We start from the raw sequence: 19803 nt of genomic DNA on the forward strand, positions 1-19803 counted from the left end.
AGTTACAGGCATTAGTGTGACTTTGTTGACAGAGGAGGATGTAGGCATAGGAATAGAATGCAAAGGATATAGTATCTTCAGAAAGAACATGAGAAATAGAATTAGGGAGGGTTGTGCTAATGATAGCAAGAGAATTGAAGCCTAAAATAAAAGAAGTACATCAGGAGGACTAGGATGCAGAGGGTAGTTCATTTGCAGCTATCTGGTGTGAGATAAGATCCAACAGGATTCTCTCTCTCTCTCTCTCTCTCTCTCACACACACACACACACACACACACACAAGAGAATTATCAGCTCCTCTGACCAAGTAGTTTAATTTAATCCTCAGTACTGGGAAGATGCTAGTGGAGTGGAAAGATGACACTCCAAGACAAGTAGCAAATTATAGTCCAATCAGCTTCTCAGGAGTGGTATAAGGGTCATTGTGGTTTTCTGAAGGACAGTAGCTTGCCTTAGCAATTTGCTTTCTTTTTATAATAAGTGACATTGAAGTTGGATAAAAAAAAAAATGGCCACTCAGTTGTTGCTTCCAGACTTTGCATAGGCATTTGACAGGATTCCACGTAACCTGTTACATAAATTGGGAGCAAATGGAGATAGATATGAATCTGGTGATTTGGATTAGAGGGCAGCTTATAGACAAATTTCAAAAAGTGGTTTATGGAGGAGTCGAGTCCGTGAGAAAGCAGGTGACCAGTGGTGTATCTGAGGGCTCAGTAGTTGGTCCTCTGTTGTTTAATTTGTACATTAATGATATAGGAAATATTCAGTTGTTTGCTGATGATGCAAAACTGGGAAGAGCAATAGTGAATGAAGGCGATGTAGAAATACTGCAGAATGACTTAAATAGACTAGCAGTATAGGCACAGATAAATGGCTGCCAGTTTAATATGGCCAAGGTAAGGTGATGCACTTTGGGAAGAAGAGATCACAAACTGTGTACTATAAACTGTACTGAGATCACAAGGTGTACTGTGAAATGCAGGAAACTGATGAGGCCAGGCACTTTGGAAGTGACTTTGGACAGGGAGTTGAAGTTTAAAGGGTATATTGCAAAGATAGCCAAAACAGCACATCAGATTGCATGGTTTGCAAGCAGGTGTAGAGAAGTTATTGTTCCCCTTTTATAAGTCCATATCTGAACTACTGCGTGCACATCTGATTACCCAGATTCTTTTGGAGATGAAATTGTGTAGAGGATCAAGAGGCAAGTGACAGAGATTGTGGCAGCAGATCTATGTAATGCTCACTATGAGAATAGATTGAAGGTCTGTTGGCTTCAAAAACTAGCTGATGATAGGTGAAAAAGAGGAGACTTTTCTTTATGTGGTTCCCCCCTCATCAAAGGCTTCTATAACCCTATAGTATATTCATACTGTGGGTGAGTTAAGGATTTTTTTCTATTTTTTTTTTTTTTTGAGTTTATTCATTTTTTTCTTGATTTTTTAACAGGTTCAGAAACCCTTCTCTAGAGACAAAACACAGAACTTTTTTTCAAGCTACTGCAGGCCTCCAATAAGAAAGGCTTCTATAACCCTATAGTATATTCATACTGTGGGTGAGTTAAGGATTTTATTTATTTATTATTTATTTTTTTTGAGTTTATTCATTTTTTTCTTGATTTTTTAACAGTTCAGAAACCCTTCTCTAGAGACAAAACACAGAACTTTTTCAAGCTACTTCAGGCCTCCAATAAGCAGGGTGGTGGTCTCACACCAGGCAATGAAATCCATCTCCCTAAAGAGATGATAGCAGTATACAAGTTATTAAAGGAGTTTTATTGGATTGACACTGATGAAGGCTTTTTTCACTACATGACAAGGAAGGAGAGAATGAAGGGTTACTCATGGAAATTGTGTAAAAGTGTGGTTAGCAAGGATATTAGGACTGAATTTTTTGCTTGGAGGGTGGTGGTGGTGGTGAATGGGTGGAACGGGTTGCCAGAGGTCATTGTGAGAATGCTTTTTCAGTGAATGAGTTTAAGGAATGGTATGATAGGTATTGTGTGAATAATGGATCTCCTGCAATGAGTCTTCTGATTCCATGCAGTTACTTGTATAATAATAAACCGCTAATGCTTCTTATTCCCATATAGGGAGTAGATGAGGCCCTTTTAGTCCTATCAAACATTTTTGGAGACTGAGGGGTTTAGTTCAGTCTGCACTGGTAGCCAGTCAGAGATACCTGGCCCAAAGCTATCACTGATTTAATTGACACACAGTGAAGAGATGGCTAACAAGTGTCACCATCTTGTGGTCCTTAACCCTAACACAATATTTTTAATGTCTGAAAACAGTGGGTTCGGCAGCCGATTTTCTTGAGTTTGGTACAAAAACCTGAGTTTACAGGAGAAAAAATCTGCTTGCCCATGCCAGAGATTGACTAACTCGGGAACTGGTTGAAAAAAGGCTTAGAAAAATGATCCTCTAGTCGGCAACTAGATCTGAACCGAAGTCTTTCTTTGTGTGGTCAAGCACTATGGAGTGCAAAATGCCACTTCCACTGAGCTACACAGGCTCTAATAATAATACCACCGATTAATAAACTCTCCCGAATCCTGATGCATTCATATGCAGGCTGTCTGTCTTATATAAATCAGTTCTTCCCTCAAATTCACTCCACACATCCAAGAACTCTCATCCATTTATTGTACACAGCTTATGCATTGAATCGTTACAATCATGCCCCTTCTTCTTAATTCACTATTGTCACATCTTAGAAACAAACTAACAATTTTCACTCTCCTAATTCTTTCAGAATCCTTTCATATTCTCTTTCATAATATATTTATTGCTAGTTAAATCATTTGTACCTACAAGAATGACAATTTCTTTTACTTTTCTTATCTATTTTTCAGTTGCATTTGTTATATTTTTGATTTTTGCTCTTGGAAACCTCTTAGTAATAACATGGCTATCAATAGTATGTTTGACTTTACTTACCTGATTGTCGTTACTTAATATTTTGCCTGCTTCAGTTCAGTGTATGTTCACTCCTATTGCTGCTTAACTTTCTTGTCCTTCCTATGCTATTTGAAATATCTCTTGACTTTTTTGTAATTCTTACATCATCTTGAATTAACATTCCATTTTTGTTGCTGCTCTGTTTTTGCACACATTTTTGACACCATTTTACTGCACTACTTAATATTGTAATAGCTCAAATAATATGTAATAAAATATACCAAATACAATAAAAATACAAATATCAGCAATGATACACCATAAAAGATGACTCTTTCAATGAAAAAACACAATTGTGAGCATTAAAGAGACTTCTCATGAAATTGCCTTGAATCCAAGATCCCATAATTTGTGTCAAAGTTTCTGGGGGGGGGGGAGAACTATGTAGAAACATTAGTGGAAATAAATAACATATGGACTAAAATTAACTATTTACAGTGAACGTTTTACTAGCTCAAGTTGTCATTATCTGTCTGTCAGCATTAATAACAGAAATTTGCCCTCTGTCCATGTGACCCTCCTTGTTTGCAAGGTCAGGTCATTTCATTCCCTGATTATGTATATTGTTAGGAAATGGATGAAATGACCTTGCAAAAACAAGGTGATTTCATACATGCATGGAGGGTGAATTTCTGTTATTAATGCTGAAGGAGAGATAGGGCAGTGCTTCACAATCTATGCAAAATCACACCATCAGTTTGGTTGCAGTTACCCAGATTCTATAGAACTTGTGCTGTTCCCAGAACAGTCTCTCTAATTTAAACTGGGATTTGTGAAATATCCTGGCTTTCTTCCATCTGATGATCGTCCTCTAAGAAATTGTGCCAGTCTGATTTTTAGTTTTCTGTACTAGATGTTTTATGTTCTTTTTATCTGGACAAGGTAGTCTGTTGTGTTCTGTCCGAATTACTGGGTTCCACGCTAACAGAAGTTGCTGTATATACCTGGGAAGGGTGAGTGGATCCTGGTGATCTTTGATATGTCTCAGGAAGCAACTTTTGATAAAAGGTTTCTATACAGTTCTGACTGCTGTGCTATTTCTGGAGGGAACCAGAGCCCACTTTATCTGTTGCGCTTTTGATGTGGGATAAAGGTATGGTGTGCCCTATTTTACTTATACCCTGTTTTACTTATATTCTCTTTTACTCGGTCACGCTGTTTTTTGATTGCTCTTCATTAAAAAATATATATATATAAACCCCCAGTTTACCTAAATGCCACATAAAAATTTAATACAGAGACCATGGATTATCCTTTGTGAAGAAACAAAATGCACCACAACTGCTTGTTGCAATAAATTTATCCCAAATGTTCAGCATTGCATAGGAAAGTTGTATATGGCATAAACAACACAGTTTATTATAAAGCATTTAAGCATGTTTAAAAACCATTTAGATTTGCCTTGCCTGAAAGAATATGTGCTCAAACACATGAAAATTTTATTTTGTTACAGAAAGGCTTGTTCAAGTGCATTCTTATTTCACTATAAAAAATATTATTCTTTAGTAATTCAGTGATGTAATTTCTTTTTATAACATTTTATTCTTCAAAAATTAAAAAAAAAAATGAAGTTTATATCTATGCAATACACACATAAAATTGAAAGGATAAAAATTGTAGTCACACCACTATTATGTGACATGAACACATAGATATATAAATTAGCTTAATTTTGATTTTAAATCTCAAGAAAAATTAATAATTTTTGTTTACTAAATGTTAGTCATGAGCAATTAAAATGTTTTAAATTGTCATTTGTGAATATGTTAAAATATAAGAAGTGAAATAAGGATATTTTCTAAATACATATTCAGTATTATGTGTTTGATTGGAATTGTAAATATGATGATAAACCTTGATGAATAAGCATTATTATTTTTGATTATTAACATATGCAAAATTTGGATTCAGACTTGTCAAGTTTTAGTTGCATTGTGTCAGAGTATAAATGAAGACCTACTGAGAGCAAGTCTTAGGGCACTCAATTCTGAAAAAACCTTAGCTCCTATACACATTCGCTGTGGTTATCGCTTGTAATGTGACTTATGTGTTTAATCTGATGTATAGAAGTTCCACTTATAACATGTAACTGTTTTTGTGTCTGTGGTGACTTGTATCGATGATGATTGTGATAAACATAGTGACTGTAAGGGACATATACCATCTGTTTGAAGTTAGAACTCTGCCTGAAGTTGGTTACTCTGAATAGCGATCACTGCAGCCAGTCCCAAGCCTGGATGAAGGAGGAGGATTGTGCATTGGGCTGCAACCTAATCACATAAAAAATCTGATGCTACGAAACTGATACAAATGAAATCTCCACACAGTACTCAATGGCAACTGACCTGGAATGGGAAAAAAGGATATGATTGGATTACGAAATAGACAGAAAAATAAGAATAAAATAAGAAGAAGAGATATCAAAATGGCAGCATGGAATGTAAGGACAATGAAACAAATAGGAAAGATGAATGAAGTTGCTAATGAAATGCTGAAATATAAAATAGACCTCATTGCACTACAAGAAATGCGATGGCAAGGACAGGGGAGAATTGATAAACAGCATCATATTGGTCCCAATGAATGATTATCAATGAATGAACTGGTCAGCTGTGTACTGGCTTCATAGTAAGCAAGGAAATGCAGAAAAGTATGTTAGAATACAAAACTATTAGTGACTGAATATACAAAATAAGATTAAAAGGAAAATTTAGAAACATTACTGTCATTTCAGCTCATGCACCAACTGAGGAGAAAGAAGAAATTGATGAAGATTGATTTCATGAGCAACTTGAAGAAGTTTGCTCCAAGACACAAAGGTATGATATTCTATTAATCATGGGAGACTTCAACGCTAAGATTGGGAGAGATGAAAATCAAAAGCAAGTGGCAGGAATATTTACGTTACACAATAAAAACAATGAAAATGGTAATTTACTGATGCAATTTGCACTCAGAAACAAATTATTCATAAGAAGCACATCATTTGCACATAAAGCAATTCACCTGGAAACTTGGAGGATACCAGGCACGAACGAAGTAAACCAGATTGATTAGTCTCGCGACGTCATTTCTCCTCTGTCACTGATATCAGGAGTTGTAGAGTTCTTAATTGTGACAGCGATCATTATCTAGTGAAAATGATTATAAGAGAAAGATTATCAAATGTGATAAAGAAGGCTGGGTTATGGGACAGTTGATAAACTTAGTAATAGTGTAAAGGAAGTTAAGAAATACCAAGATAACTTGAAAACTAAATTAAATAAAACTGAAAATAACATAGCTGATAGAATCAATAGTATTGATGGAAAATGGAATAGAGTAGAAAATATGATTAAAGAAGCAGCTGCTGAAACAATAGATGAAAATAACTCACAATGAAGAATGGTTTGATGAAGAATGTGATGCAGCTATAAAAGAGAAGAACAGAGCCAGAGCACAAATGATGCAGCTAAACACTAGAAGTAATCAGGAGAGATACAATGAACTTACAAGAAAAGCAAATAATAAACTAAAAAAAAAAAAAAAGAAAAGGATTATGAAACAAATAAAAGAGTGGTGCTTAAGAGTCAAAGCTATATAACTGAGAGGAGGCCTCTACATTGCCTTTAAAGGAATACGGAGAACTGACCAGGTCTTTTGACCTAATGTCCAATCCTCACCTTCTCGTAGTGCACCCTGTTAGGTATCTATCTGGATACTGAACGAACAAGGATGGGCTGGCAATTTGGGATTTAGCCAACCAAATTGTATTCTTATTGGCTTAAACCAAAATATGAAATGATGGTACAAGATGACAGAATTTTATGCCGGCTGGGGCATCACCTGATTAAACAAGGCTCCTGCTGTTTTCGTCAGGGAACCAGGACACACAGCGAAACGTCAGCTACTGGAACAAATCCTAAAACCCACCCCGACTCAACATCACCAGAGTTCAAGATCGGTACTATCAACATAAGAAGCCTGAATGGCAAAGAAATGGAGCTAGCTGAGTAATTGGATAAGTACCAGATTGACACAATACAGGTGACTGAAACAAAAAAGGCAAAAACTGGTGAGATCTTTCTGATCAATAAATATAAAATGTTATATTCAGGCAATGACATTCAAAGAAAAGAAGGAGTAGCCGTAGTATTCAATACAAATTACGAAGGCTAATCTTCTTGAATGGCAGCCAGTCTCAAGTAGAGTAATGTGGGCAAATATGAGAATGGGGAACTGGACAATGAGACTTATTTGTGCCTATGGTCCCACAGAAGGTTCTACTAAGTTAGAAGTGGAGGAATTTTTTGAGGCTTTAGAAAAAGCAACTGACACAATGAAAAAGGAAAACTTGGTCCTTGTTAGGGATCTAAATAGCAGAGTAGGAAATGACTGTGAGACATACAAAAATATTTGGGGAAAATTTGGAGAAAAGAGCAAAGCTAATAATAATGGCAAATATCTGTTGGATTTCTGCTCAGGACACGACTGGTTATTGCTAACACCATGTTCCAACATAAAAATGTGCACAAATTCACATGGAGAGAAGAGGCAAGGAACAAAAAAAGTCTCATTGACTGTGTTATTGTTGATAGTCATGTTTTCTCCGTGGTGCAGAACACTGGAATATACAGAGGATTTGAAATTGAAAGTGATCACTATTTAGTCTTGAGCAAGATAAAATTGAATTTCATATTAAAAAGAAGAACATGTAAGAAAATTTAAAGTGAAGAAAAGTTCAGCAGCTCTCAGATGTGAACTGTAGACCAAAATACACAAACATGATTGAAGAAAAAATGAAAGAGTTTGAGAACAAGAATGAAACGCTGCCAACCCCTGAAGAAAACACTGATTGATTCTGCCAGAGAGGCATGTGGTGAGGTTTTCTGTAAGGATAGAAAAATCAGAACGCTATAGTGGATACAGGAAGTTAAAAAGGAAGTGAAGGAAACAATGAAAGCATATCCAAAGTTCCTGGCAAATAAGTCAACTTGTGCTCTTAGAGAATACAGAGACAAATGTAAGAAAGTTAAACACTGTGTAAAACTAGCTAAACAAAAGTCATGGGAGAACTTTGATAAGAACATAGAAAATAAATATCAAGAAGGTGGCAAAATATTCTAGAGGTTGTTGAAGAAGCTCAGAAATGGAGGAAATAGTGCTGTAAAAGGAATTAGAGATGACAAAGGTGACCTGAAAACAGTATGAAAATATATCCTTGAAGTATGTAGTAATTACTTTGAAAAATTGCTAAATGGAACAACCAGTGATGACAGCACAGTGGTAAAAAAACACTGACCAGGCATGCAGTCAGGAATACATATTCTTACTTGAAATAGAAAAGGCCATCAAAAGCCTGAAATGTGGAAAGGCAGCAGGAGTAGATGCTATTTGACTAGAAATGCTCAAGTATGGAAGTATAAAAGTCTTACAGTGGCTGCACTGCATAGTGCAGAAGGCCTGGACAGAGAAACGAATTCCAGTTGATTGAAGTAGAGCTCTCATAGTATCCATATATAAAAAGGGAAATAAAACTGAATGTGAGAATTACAGAGGTTTTTTTATACTGAGTGTTCCTGGTAAGATATATGCAAGTATACTTGAGAAATGTTTGAGAACAATTGTGGAAGAGAATCTTGGTGAAGAACAAGCTGGATGGTGATATCAACTTCAGAAATAAGAAGAAACCAGAATCTACAAGTTGGACAGAAAATTTTTGAAGGAGTGGCCAGATTTAAGTATCTAGGTGATATTGTAGAGAATGAGGCCTGATCCTATATCAATTAAAGAACGTATTCAAATAATAAAGCATATTATGCAAATATGAACATGATTAAAACAAGCTAATAAGCAGAAGTACTAAAATACTTATATATAAAACACTCATTCGACCCGTGGTTTATATGGAAGCGAAGCATGCATCTTAGTGAAAAAAGTCCAAGACAGTTTGTGGAAATTTGAAAGGAAAATTAAAAGACGAATTTATGGACCTGTTGAAGAAAATAGTGTATGGAGAATATGGTGTAACAAAGAAATTAGTCAAATACTAAAAGAAGGAGAGAGGTGATATCAACTTCAGAAATAAGAAGAAACCAGAATCTACAAGTTGGACAGAAAATTTTTGAAGGAGTGGCCAGATTTAAGTATCTAGGTGATATTGTAGAGAATGAGGCCTGATCCTATATCAATTAAAGAACGTATTCAAATAATAAAGCATATTATGCAAATATGAACATGATTAAAACAAGCTAATAAGCAGAAGTACTAAAATACTTATATATAAAACACTCATTCGACCCGTGGTTTATATGGAAGCGAAGCATGCATCTTAGTGAAAAAAGTCCAAGACAGTTTGTGGAAATTTGAAAGGAAAATTAAAAGACGAATTTATGGACCTGTTGAAGAAAATAGTGTATGGAGAATATGGTGTAACAAAGAAATTAGTCAAATACTAAAAGAAGGAGATATTGCTAGTTTCATAAAAGCACAGAGATTGCAAGAGAGAATGGAAGACTTCTGTTTGCCAAGAAGAATATTGAAAGAGAAGATATATGGGACAAGGAAAAAAAGCAAGACCAAGATTAAGATGGATTGATAACGTAATTCAAGACTTGACTACTCTGAAAGTGTAAGACTGGGAAAGACTAGTCAAGGATAGAAAATTGTGGAGGCAAGTTGTACAGGAGGCCAAGGCTCACAACGGGCTGTGACACTGGATGGTAAGTAGGTTTGAAGTCAGACCTTGTATGCACTGACTCATAACTACTGATTGAACATGTCATGTTACATGCCTGAGAAAGGTTATAATCTTCATATGTTCATCTTCTGTACTGTATATATTTTATATGAAATATAAACATAGAAGATAGGGACTCGCACTCTTCATAGATAATGCAAATTGGAACAGCAAACTGCAGCATATTCAGCTAAAGGATTCTTTAAATGTAGTTAGACATCAGATCATCAACAACTGCTCCAAAGAAAATGTCTGGTTCAGGGGGGTTCTCCATTTCTTTCTATCCTCTCATAATCTTTCTTCATGATCACTGTTCCAGCTCAAGTTTTTTTTTTTTTTTTCCTACATCTTCTTATTGGATCTCTTCATTATTTCTGTGCTTTTCCTTTGGCCTCTTCTCCTCAATTTTCATTTCTTACATTCTTCTTTGGTATTTTTAAATTCATTCTCATATATCCACACCACTTCAAGCAGAAGTTCACAAGCATTCCTAATGTTTGAAAGATAGAATAAGAAATATGGTATAACTCATTGACCTGCTTTCATTTTCATTTCCTTGTATTTTCCTTATGTCTCTTGTCTTTTTTTTTTTTTTTTTTAGTCTCCATGTCTATGCAGCATAGAGCAAAATGGGTAAAAAAAGTAATCCATTTTAATCAAATTCTTATACTTCATTGGGACCTTGCTGTCCCAAAGTAGATTACTTATGCTATTACAAAAAAAAAAATAATAATAATAAATAAAATAATAATAATAATAAAAATAATAATAAAAAAAAAACTAACCTAACCTAATCTTCCTCAATATCTTCTGATTGAAACTTCCATCACTCGAAAGAGATTTTAAGCTTTCATTAGCCCATTGAGTCTAACTCTGTTAATCAACCTTTACATATTCTCTACATTTTAAACCCATTCTCCCACTGTTCATACGATTAATATATAAGCCAAAGTTCTATGTCCTTTTGTTCCATTTGTCAATTTTCTTCAAAATGTGCTAAAATTACCACATCTGCAAACATAGCTGTTTCTCCTTTCTGTTTATGGTTAGTAATCATTTGGACACTATTCTTCACCATAGTAAATAGCAATAGAGATAAGACACTTCCTTATTGCAGTCCGTTACATGTAACTCACTCCTTATTACCTAATTTAGTCATTATCCAGCTCTTGCATTTAACATACATATTCTTAATCTGAACTCTTTCTTTTTTTCCTATGCCTATCTTTTCCAAACTTTCTCATGTTCATTGAACGCAATCAGTGAAGTCTTTTTACAAATCAATAATTGCCATAAATTTCAGAATCTCCTCATTTCCTTTACAGCAAAAAGCAAATCAGCAGTTGATCTCCTTTTTCTAAAACCAACTGCATTTTAGACTTTCCTATATTTTGTCCTTTGTTCTTGCTATTATTCTTTCATAAATCTTTACTCACTGATTCAATAATGTTATTACATCCCTTTCTTGAGCCTCATTTATTTATTAGAACAATAATTCTTTTGGTCCATTCATCAGATATCACCTTCTTTCTCCAGAACAGTCTAAAGATGTCACACAACCATTTCAATCCTGAACTACCAGAAATTAAGAGGCAAATTATTTATTTCAAGGGATTTTCCATCTTAAATTTCCTTAGTGCTTCAATATCTGGCAGACCCATTTCCCTATTATCTCCCTCGTGTCAAATTAGTCATTACACAGCTCTTGCATTTAACATACATATTCTTAATCAGAACTCTTTCTTTTCCTCATGGAAAAGACTTTTTGGCCTCTAAAGGACTGCAACATGCTTAATGTTGGTAAAGAGCTCCAGAAAAGATAAGTGCTATTTTATACAATACTTGGTGATATTGATTGCATTTACTATTGTATTGTTACTTTTGATAACTTAGTGTGTCTGCATAATTATTGACCTTGTGGATTTGTTGCTGACTTTTTTTTATTGATTTTTTTAATCTTGCCTTGAACAGAACACAGTGACAGTATTCACAAGATTAACTGGGTGAACTGTGAGCAGTGCAAAAATCAAATGCTGTTAATGATGTAGATTTTTCAAAAATTATTCGATGTCACGAATGCAACATATATGCGTGGTGGAATGTGAAAGATGTGTTTGTGGAGAAACAGGAGATGAGAGAGTATGGATTTGTAGAAAGTGCAATATTTTGTTAGGCTATGAGGTAATGAATGCAAAACAGACTGTAGGAATGAAAACATAAATGAAACAGAAAAGAAATGGAAGAACAAAAGGTAGTGAGACTGAGGAAGTGAAAGAATGCAAGAATGAAGAAGCAGAAGTAAGTGATAAGGAAGCGAAAGGAAGTATGAATGAGGAAACAGAAGTAAGGTGTGGCAGAATGAGAGGTAGCAAGACCAGGAATCGCAAAGAGTGAAACTGCCAAAATGCAGGATTTGAAGAAAGAATTACGAAAAATGAAATGTGGAATATGCAGAGTGATATTAGACATTTAGTGAAGACAATGAAAGTGTGCAAAAGAATAGAATGAAAAAAAAGGGTAAAAGAGGCAATGAATGATTCAAGAATAGCAGTGTATGGAGATTCCTTTGTTAGAGGATTGGTTAATGAGAGAGGCTATAAGGTCTACTATTCCAGGAGGGAGAATGAGCAAGATAATTCATGCTTTGGACACAAGAAGGAAACAAGCAAGAGAAATAATGGTGGTTGTGGGGACAAATGATTTAAGTGGACATAAAGAGAATGTAAGGGCAGATATCAGGAGGTTATTGAGAAGAATGAAAGATAACAGTATAGTGGGAAAGGTTGCAGTGTGTTGCCAAGGTTTGACAATGATAAGTTAAGACAGGGAGCCAGGATCATGAATGGCAGGCTGGCAGAGCTGTGTAAAGAGAAGAGAGTTCAGTTTGTGGATGTATGGCATGTATTTGAGGGAGGAATGGAATTATACAGACATGACTGATTACTTTTGAATAGCTTTGGAATGTGTAAACTGGAGAAACTGTTGCTAGATGAAAGTGCAGTGTGTGATGAAAGCAAAGAAATCTGAAGTAAGAGGTGAAGCAAAAGATCAGGAGAGTGGTATTGAAGAGACTGAAGTGCTTGGCAATGGAAACAGTAGTAGTGTGAGAGATAAAGAGAGAACAAGAATGGAACAGGGAAATGGGTAAGCCCTGGCATAATAAGTCTTACAACAGCACAGGTTCCAAGGGAGTGAAAGGAAGGCAAAAGTGTTCTGCTTCACAAAGGTGGTGATAAGGTGAAGGCAACAAATTATAAGCCGATCCTTATATCTCGAGTTGTAGTTAAGGTATTGAAGAGGTTGGTAAGAGATAAGATTCAAAAGTGGGTTGAAACAGTGGTTTTCTTTGTGATTGTCAGAATGGGTTTGTTAAAAGGAGGATGTGTTTTACAAACTTGCGTACGTACTATAACATAAGCAAATCTATTGGACAATGGAAATGCATAGACTGTAATATACTTAGATTTTACTAAGGCCTTTTGATAGATTGCTACACCACAAGTTAATCATTAAATTGAAGGTTGGATTAGATGATAGACTAGTGAGTCTGTTAGGTGAATGGCTATAAGGTATCAGCAGGTTGTGTATGGAAGGGGGAGGACACTATCTCAAAAATGAATAGTCACTAGTGGTGTGTCACAAGGGTCTGTTTTCAGACCATTGTTATTTAATTTGTATATTAATGATATTGGGATGGGTTTAACTGGTGATATACAACTGTTTGGAGATGATGCAAAACTGAGAAGAGTAGTTGAGAAATCAAGCAGATACTGTGACCTTACAGGATTACTTGAATAGATTGTATGAGTGGGCAGTAGTATGGAAATGTGAATACATTGTTGCAAAGTGTAATGTTCTGACATTTGGTGGGCAACAATGGCATGCAAAGTATACTCTTGGCAGGGAAATTCTGGAGGAAACTGAGGAGATAAGAGACCTTGGAGTTGCGAATCTGAAGTTCAGAAGTCATAATGGTGAAGACCTCCAGATATAAGAATGGTGATGATGATATGTTGGAAAGGATCCAGAGAAACACTGACTAAAGTTGTAACTGGGCTTTTGGATGTGGGATATGAGGACAGATTGAGGGAATGCAGTTTGCAAAGCCTTATTATTATTATTATTATTATTATTGTTATTATTATCCAGGCCTCCATGGAGTCAAAAGACTCATCGTTGGAGGTCCTTCCTAAGAAACACAAAATCTATCAAGACTCATCAAGGGGAGGTCCCCCCCCTAAGAAACACAAAGTCTATCATACCACTCCTTAAACTCATTGACTGTTCTCACTCTCACCACTCCATCAGGCAATGCATTCCATTGTTCAGATACCCTCCACGAAAAGAAACCACTCCTCACCCTCTTGCTCACGGTCTCGTTTTGTAACTTCCAGGGATGGCCTCTTGTCATCACTTCTTCCCTCTGTTCAACTGAGTGAAAGAACTCCATAGTGTCAACCCTGTAACCACCTTTCAACAGTTTAAAAGTCTCAATCATATCACCTCTCCTTCTATCCACCAAACTCTGCAGTCCACATTCCCTCAGCCAATCCTCATAACTAACATTGTACAGTCCTGAAACTATCTTTCTTATCTGCCTTTGTACCCTTTCCACAGTTAATTTATCCCCTTCAAATCCTGGGGGCCAAATCTGAGAACGATAGTCTAAGTGTGGTCTGATCAGAGTCTTATACAACGGAATGATAACCCTTTTATCTCTGCAGGTCAGTGTCCTTCTCATTATTGCAGCAATCCTCTGTGTTACCTTCACCACCTTTGCAATATGTCCCCTAAATTTCAGGTTTCTATCAATCATCAAACCCAGATCTCTTGTCTCCCCTACTTCCTCCAGTATAACTCCTCCCATAGAGTATGCAGTGTCCCATCGATGTTTCCTGAACCTCAAGACCTTACATTTTGCTGCATTAAACTGACACCCCCATTCATTTGCCCATCTATCTAGCTTATTCAAATCCTCTTGCAGGGCTACCACATCTGCACTATTACTAATAATCCTTCCCAGCTTGGCATTATCTGCAAACAACTGAATATCCCCTTACAATCTACTGACAATGTCACTGATATAAAGGTTAAACAATATAGGTCCCATTACTGAGTCCTCTGGGACCCCACTTGTAACCCTCTGCCTCCTTGAAACTGCCCCACCATACACAACTCTCTGATACCTATCGGACAGCCAATCCTGAATCCAGTTGACCAATCTGACATCCAGATGTGCTGCAACTTAAATATCAGCTTATCATGTGGCACCCTGTCAAATGCCTTTGCTAAGTCTAAGAAAATTGCAGTATATGCCTTTCCCTCAGATGAGGGAAAGGCATCTTGTAACTTTACTATAAAAGGCTAGCATATTGCTAAAACAAGAGTGTCCCTTCACAAATCCATGTTGACTCTCACAGATAATATTACTCTCATCTGCCTAATGTTGTATACGGTCCCTCACTACTTTCTCCAACATCTTAACAACTACTGATGACACACAAACTGACCTATAATTAGACACTTCCAGTCTGCTACTGCCCTTATGCAATGGCACTATCTTATCTTCCTTCCATTCCATGGACACCTTTCCCACAGCCAGACTTTCATCGAAAAGCCAGGTTAAAGGCAATGTCAGTTCCCTAGCACATTCTCTCAAAACTCGTGGTGAAATACCATCCAGTCCCACAGCTTTACTAATATCCAGAGTACTCAGTATTTGAAACACACTCTCCTCCTGTACCTCTAAACCTCGAACCTGCCGTATCCCTCTAGTATTAAAACTGACTCCTCCAGGATGAAATACTCCAATAAAGGGTTCATTGAACAATTCCACTATCTCCTCTGCATCAGTCACTCTATTCCCATTTTTATCCCACAATGTCATTCTTCCACAGTCATTTCTCTTCCTACTGGCCACGTAGCTAAAAAATTCCCTAGGATTTTCTTTGGATCTTAGAGCCAATCTCCTCTCATATTCCAGTTTTGCTTTGCTTACCATACTAATTACTCTTCTGGCCTGTGTCTTATATTCTTCATGCATCTTCTCTTCACCCTGTCTCCTTATATCTTTTTCATAGCCTCTTTTTCGCATGCAATTCCTGTTTAATATTGTTTATCATCCACTTTACTCCAAATTGTGTCCTCTTCTTCACTCATGTTATACAACTTTCTATTGCTGCTAACAAATATTCTTTCACAATTTCCCATGCACTAATGATATCCCGGCCTTCCATGAAGCTTCCCCAAGTTGATGCCTTAGACTATTATAATCACCTGCTTTATAATTCCACATACGTTCCCGTCTCTTTGATACTCCTGCATGTCTATTCATTTTCCAAGTCAAAACCATATGGTCACTCTCTCCAACTGGTGGGAGAGATGTCATCTCAGTTATTATCAACTCTTCTGATGCTATAACTAAATCCAAAACTCTTGAACCTCTTGTTCCCTCTATTACATGTTGCCTAAGACATTTGTCCTTCAAGAATTCTAGAAATTCCATTCCCTTATTGCTACATGCATCTTCCTCTCCCCAATTTATGCTACTGTAGTTAAAATCTCCCATAACAGTTATTCTTCTTGCACTTGCCAAACTCAGCTGTCTAAACATTTCCTAGTCCCCACCCTCTGTGCCCCATGGCTTGTAGCAACACCCCACTAAATATCCTGTGTTGCCCACCTCTACCTCACACCATATGCTTTCAAAATCATTAGTGTCACTGCCTTCCAAAGCCTCCACCCTTAATGGTGTTAATAATAATAATCTCTATATTTATTCCAGTTTACTTCACTGTAGCTTTCATCTTTAACAAATCTTCAATGTTTCCATGTCATACTAATCTTTTTTTTTTAGTAATTGCAAAATTTCTATCACCATTTATTAAAAACCTGGTTCCTCATTGCTCCTTCTATTCTGTTAATCCATATCACTTTTTTTTTTTTTTTTTCACATTAATACCTTCTTCCAGCTAGTGGTAAGGTTCAACTCAGCTTTATATCTTTTCCTTATTATTTTTTTGCATGGCTCTTTTTCTCAGTATATAAATAGTTTTATTATCATTTGATCTAGTCTTTATGAATTTCAAAACCTTTTTTTTTTTAATTAACTACTTCTTTTATTCTCTCATCCCACCAGCATACTTCTTTTTTCTTTTCTGTTTCCACATAACTCTTTTGCTATTTCTACCATTATATTTTAAAAAATTTCCCATTGCTCATCTACTGTATGTTATCTGCAGTTAATTTATTGGCCCTGGATCTGACTCATATTCATGCTTTACCTCACTATGTTTCAGCATTCATAGGTGTTTCCATCTCTTTTTTCTTGCTATATTTATTTTTTGTACATACCTTAAAGATGGTTATAAGAAGCCTATGATCTCTGTCTAAAGCAACAGATGGCAAAACGTTGATTTTCGATTTCTGCTCACCATTCTAACTATACCTTGTGTCATTAGAATTATGTTACCTAAAATAGGAAGAATTACTTTTGAATCAAATGCCTTAAATTAGGACTTTTTTTTTACATGTTTATAGGCAGATAGAAGGATGGAATTATTGGCTAAAAGGACCACAGAACTGGAGACTGTTCATAACAATGCCAAAGTTTTGGCTGATATGCTAGCTCATTATCAACCTGGTATAACATCAGTTGAGGAGAAAGAGCTAATGAAGGTAAAGGATTTATACATATTGTTGTTTGAGTTTGTTTATTCTTTAGTGTTTCTGCTCTTTATTATTAATGATAAAAATAATTCTGCAGGAATTATTTGAGAGTTGTGAAAGGCTACGTCCAAAGCTTTTTAGAATTGCTGGAGAAATGGATGAAAAAGATGAAGGATTAGGTATGTTTGGATTTTGTTCAATCAAAATTTGATATTTTTATTCTTTATTGTGTTTTTATAGTCACTTATATTATCGGTCATTTTAATTCGCTCAACTTATAGCACTTTAGTAATGAAAATTGGCATCCTTTTGAACATATTGCTTTGGTTTTTTTTATGGCTGATTTTGCTGTGTTTAAAAATAATTATGAAAATAATGCAAAGAATAAAAAAAAATATATATAAACTTTGAAGCAGTGGTCTAAATTTATTTTGCTATTCATTAGCTGCTTCTGAGATACAGATTAGCAGACTTGCAGAATGAAAAGCTGTTAAGGAAGGGTATACCGTGGTTAAGATGTTGTCAAATAAGACATCTGGAACAAGAGCAGAAAAGTTTCACTTTTGGAGGATAACAATGTACTATCTGACCAAATCACGAGACACACCTCTGCTGCAGCCATGCAATATATACAAATTTTGTGTTTATAAAGAAGATAACTTGTTATACTGAGCAATGAATACCCAGAAATGATAGTATTTCCAAGGAAAATGTTACTTTGAATTTGTGCTCCTAGTTAATCATGTCAGTAAGTTTTTTTTTCCACCCTCAGTCAGTAATCAAACTTATCAATATATGGAGTGCTCAATACTAAATGAAAGTACAATAGTTATTAAGAGCTGAAGAACTCTGGCAAATCCATAAGTACTCTTTCACTGACCAGAAAAGTTCTCTTTTGTATTTACATCAACTGTGAGCAAGCACTCACATGCAACACACCAAGACCCACTTATGCAAACCATGCATGGCAATGAAGCCTAGAAGTATCAGAACACTTCAGGTACCACTACCTCTGAAAAATCCTCAGTCAGTAATCAAACTTATCAATATATGGAGTGCTGCAGACTTGACGTCAAAGAAACAAAAAAGAGTTATGTTGGATTTCTGTTGCTAGTGGGCACATGCTAGCTGTGATGATGACCTCAACCAGCCATTTTTCTGTTCACCATATGTATGTCCCTCTGTTAAACAAATTTTAAATCTCAGAAAGTGCATTGACATTCTGTCTTGAACAGTGCTTTATCACTCTTGAGGAGATGTTCTCTAGCAAAATTGATTCAATGCTAAGAAACCTCAGTGATTCATGACTAGCCTAGACAATGATGTAAGTACTAATGAAAACACTAGCAAGCTCCTTAACTTTATTGTGACAGCATTCTGATAAGGTTACAGAGTCTGTTGAAACTGGAAAATAAAAAAATATAATGCCATCATCCTCAGCTTCCCAGAAACAAATTTAATGTTAAAGGATGATATTAACAAGCTCACCGAAACCTGCAAGTCCAACCACAGAAAAATTGTCAGGTGCTGATGCTTTGGACCCATGTGCATACTTAAAAATGGAATGAACTTTCCATGCCTGATTAAAGTACCCTGCAACATACCAACAAGCAGATCCTAATTTATAGCTGCTGTAAATAGTAAATTCAAGGCACCCCATCTCCATCTTGTATATGAGCTGGATCTTACTTTTGCTCAATGAGAACAAGGTCATCACTTGGAGAGAGTGTCAAATTGGTGATGAAACATGGACTATTGACTATAAACGAGGAATGCTGGTGTGAAAATGGAGTGCTACATTTAACAGCCACCTTGAAAACCAAAAACTTAAACAGTGCATAAGGAATGTGCTCAGCCCATGTGGTCATCAGCAAACCCCAGAGAATGCATTTAACAAACCTACAGTAACACATTACACTCAGAGAATCCACTTTACAAATATATGCATTCTCAGTTCCAACCTTAAACATGTCCATTTCTATCTGCAAAATCTTACCTTTATCTCATTCTATCAAATTCATCTGTTGTGTATTGTGCTCCTCATGCTACCAGCCATTCTGCATTTTTTTAATTTCCTTTCTTTAAATATTCATTTTCTTCATTCTGACTCTCCTGAATGTGAGGTCATCTTCTGTGGAGATTTTAATGTTAACAACACCAATTAGCTTTCCTTTTTCATTTTCACAGATCAGGAAGGAAGAGATGTTGAGACATTTGCTGTCACCAGTGACCTAACACAAATTGTTCACATGCCTATTGGAATACCAGATAACTTCAACCACTTTCCAAATCCCAGTGGCGTAGCTAGGAGGGGGCGGTCCGCCCCAGACGACACTTTGAACCTTTTTGAACTTTTGCAGTTAATTCTAAAATACAGTCTCGAGAACTCATTTCCAAATATTGTAATACTGCTGCAAATTTTCCTCACAATTGCTGTAAGTTGTGAGAGGAGT

The 19803-nt window shown here is 36.0% G+C and overlaps 1 protein-coding gene across 3 annotated transcripts in view; it reads left to right on the forward strand.

Annotated features, from left to right (window-relative positions):
• The window catches only part of LOC150097108 (ADP-ribosylation factor-binding protein GGA1-like), a 372294-nt gene that overhangs the window by 156104 nt on the left and 196387 nt on the right, over nt 1-19803 (forward strand). For all 3 annotated transcript variants that reach the window (XM_090407056.1, XM_090407058.1, XM_090407057.1), the window contains exons 7-8: nt 17222-17359; nt 17448-17529. In XM_090407056.1, coding sequence (XP_090263182.1) covers nt 17222-17359; nt 17448-17529 — 220 coding nt within the window. The remainder of the gene's footprint in view (nt 1-17221; nt 17360-17447; nt 17530-19803) is intronic.

Source organism: Typopeltis vanoorti, chromosome 17, assembly GCF_054136105.1.
Source record: "Typopeltis vanoorti isolate ZY-2024b chromosome 17, IOZ_Tvanoo_1.0, whole genome shotgun sequence".
NCBI lineage: Eukaryota > Metazoa > Arthropoda > Arachnida > Uropygi > Thelyphonidae > Typopeltis > Typopeltis vanoorti.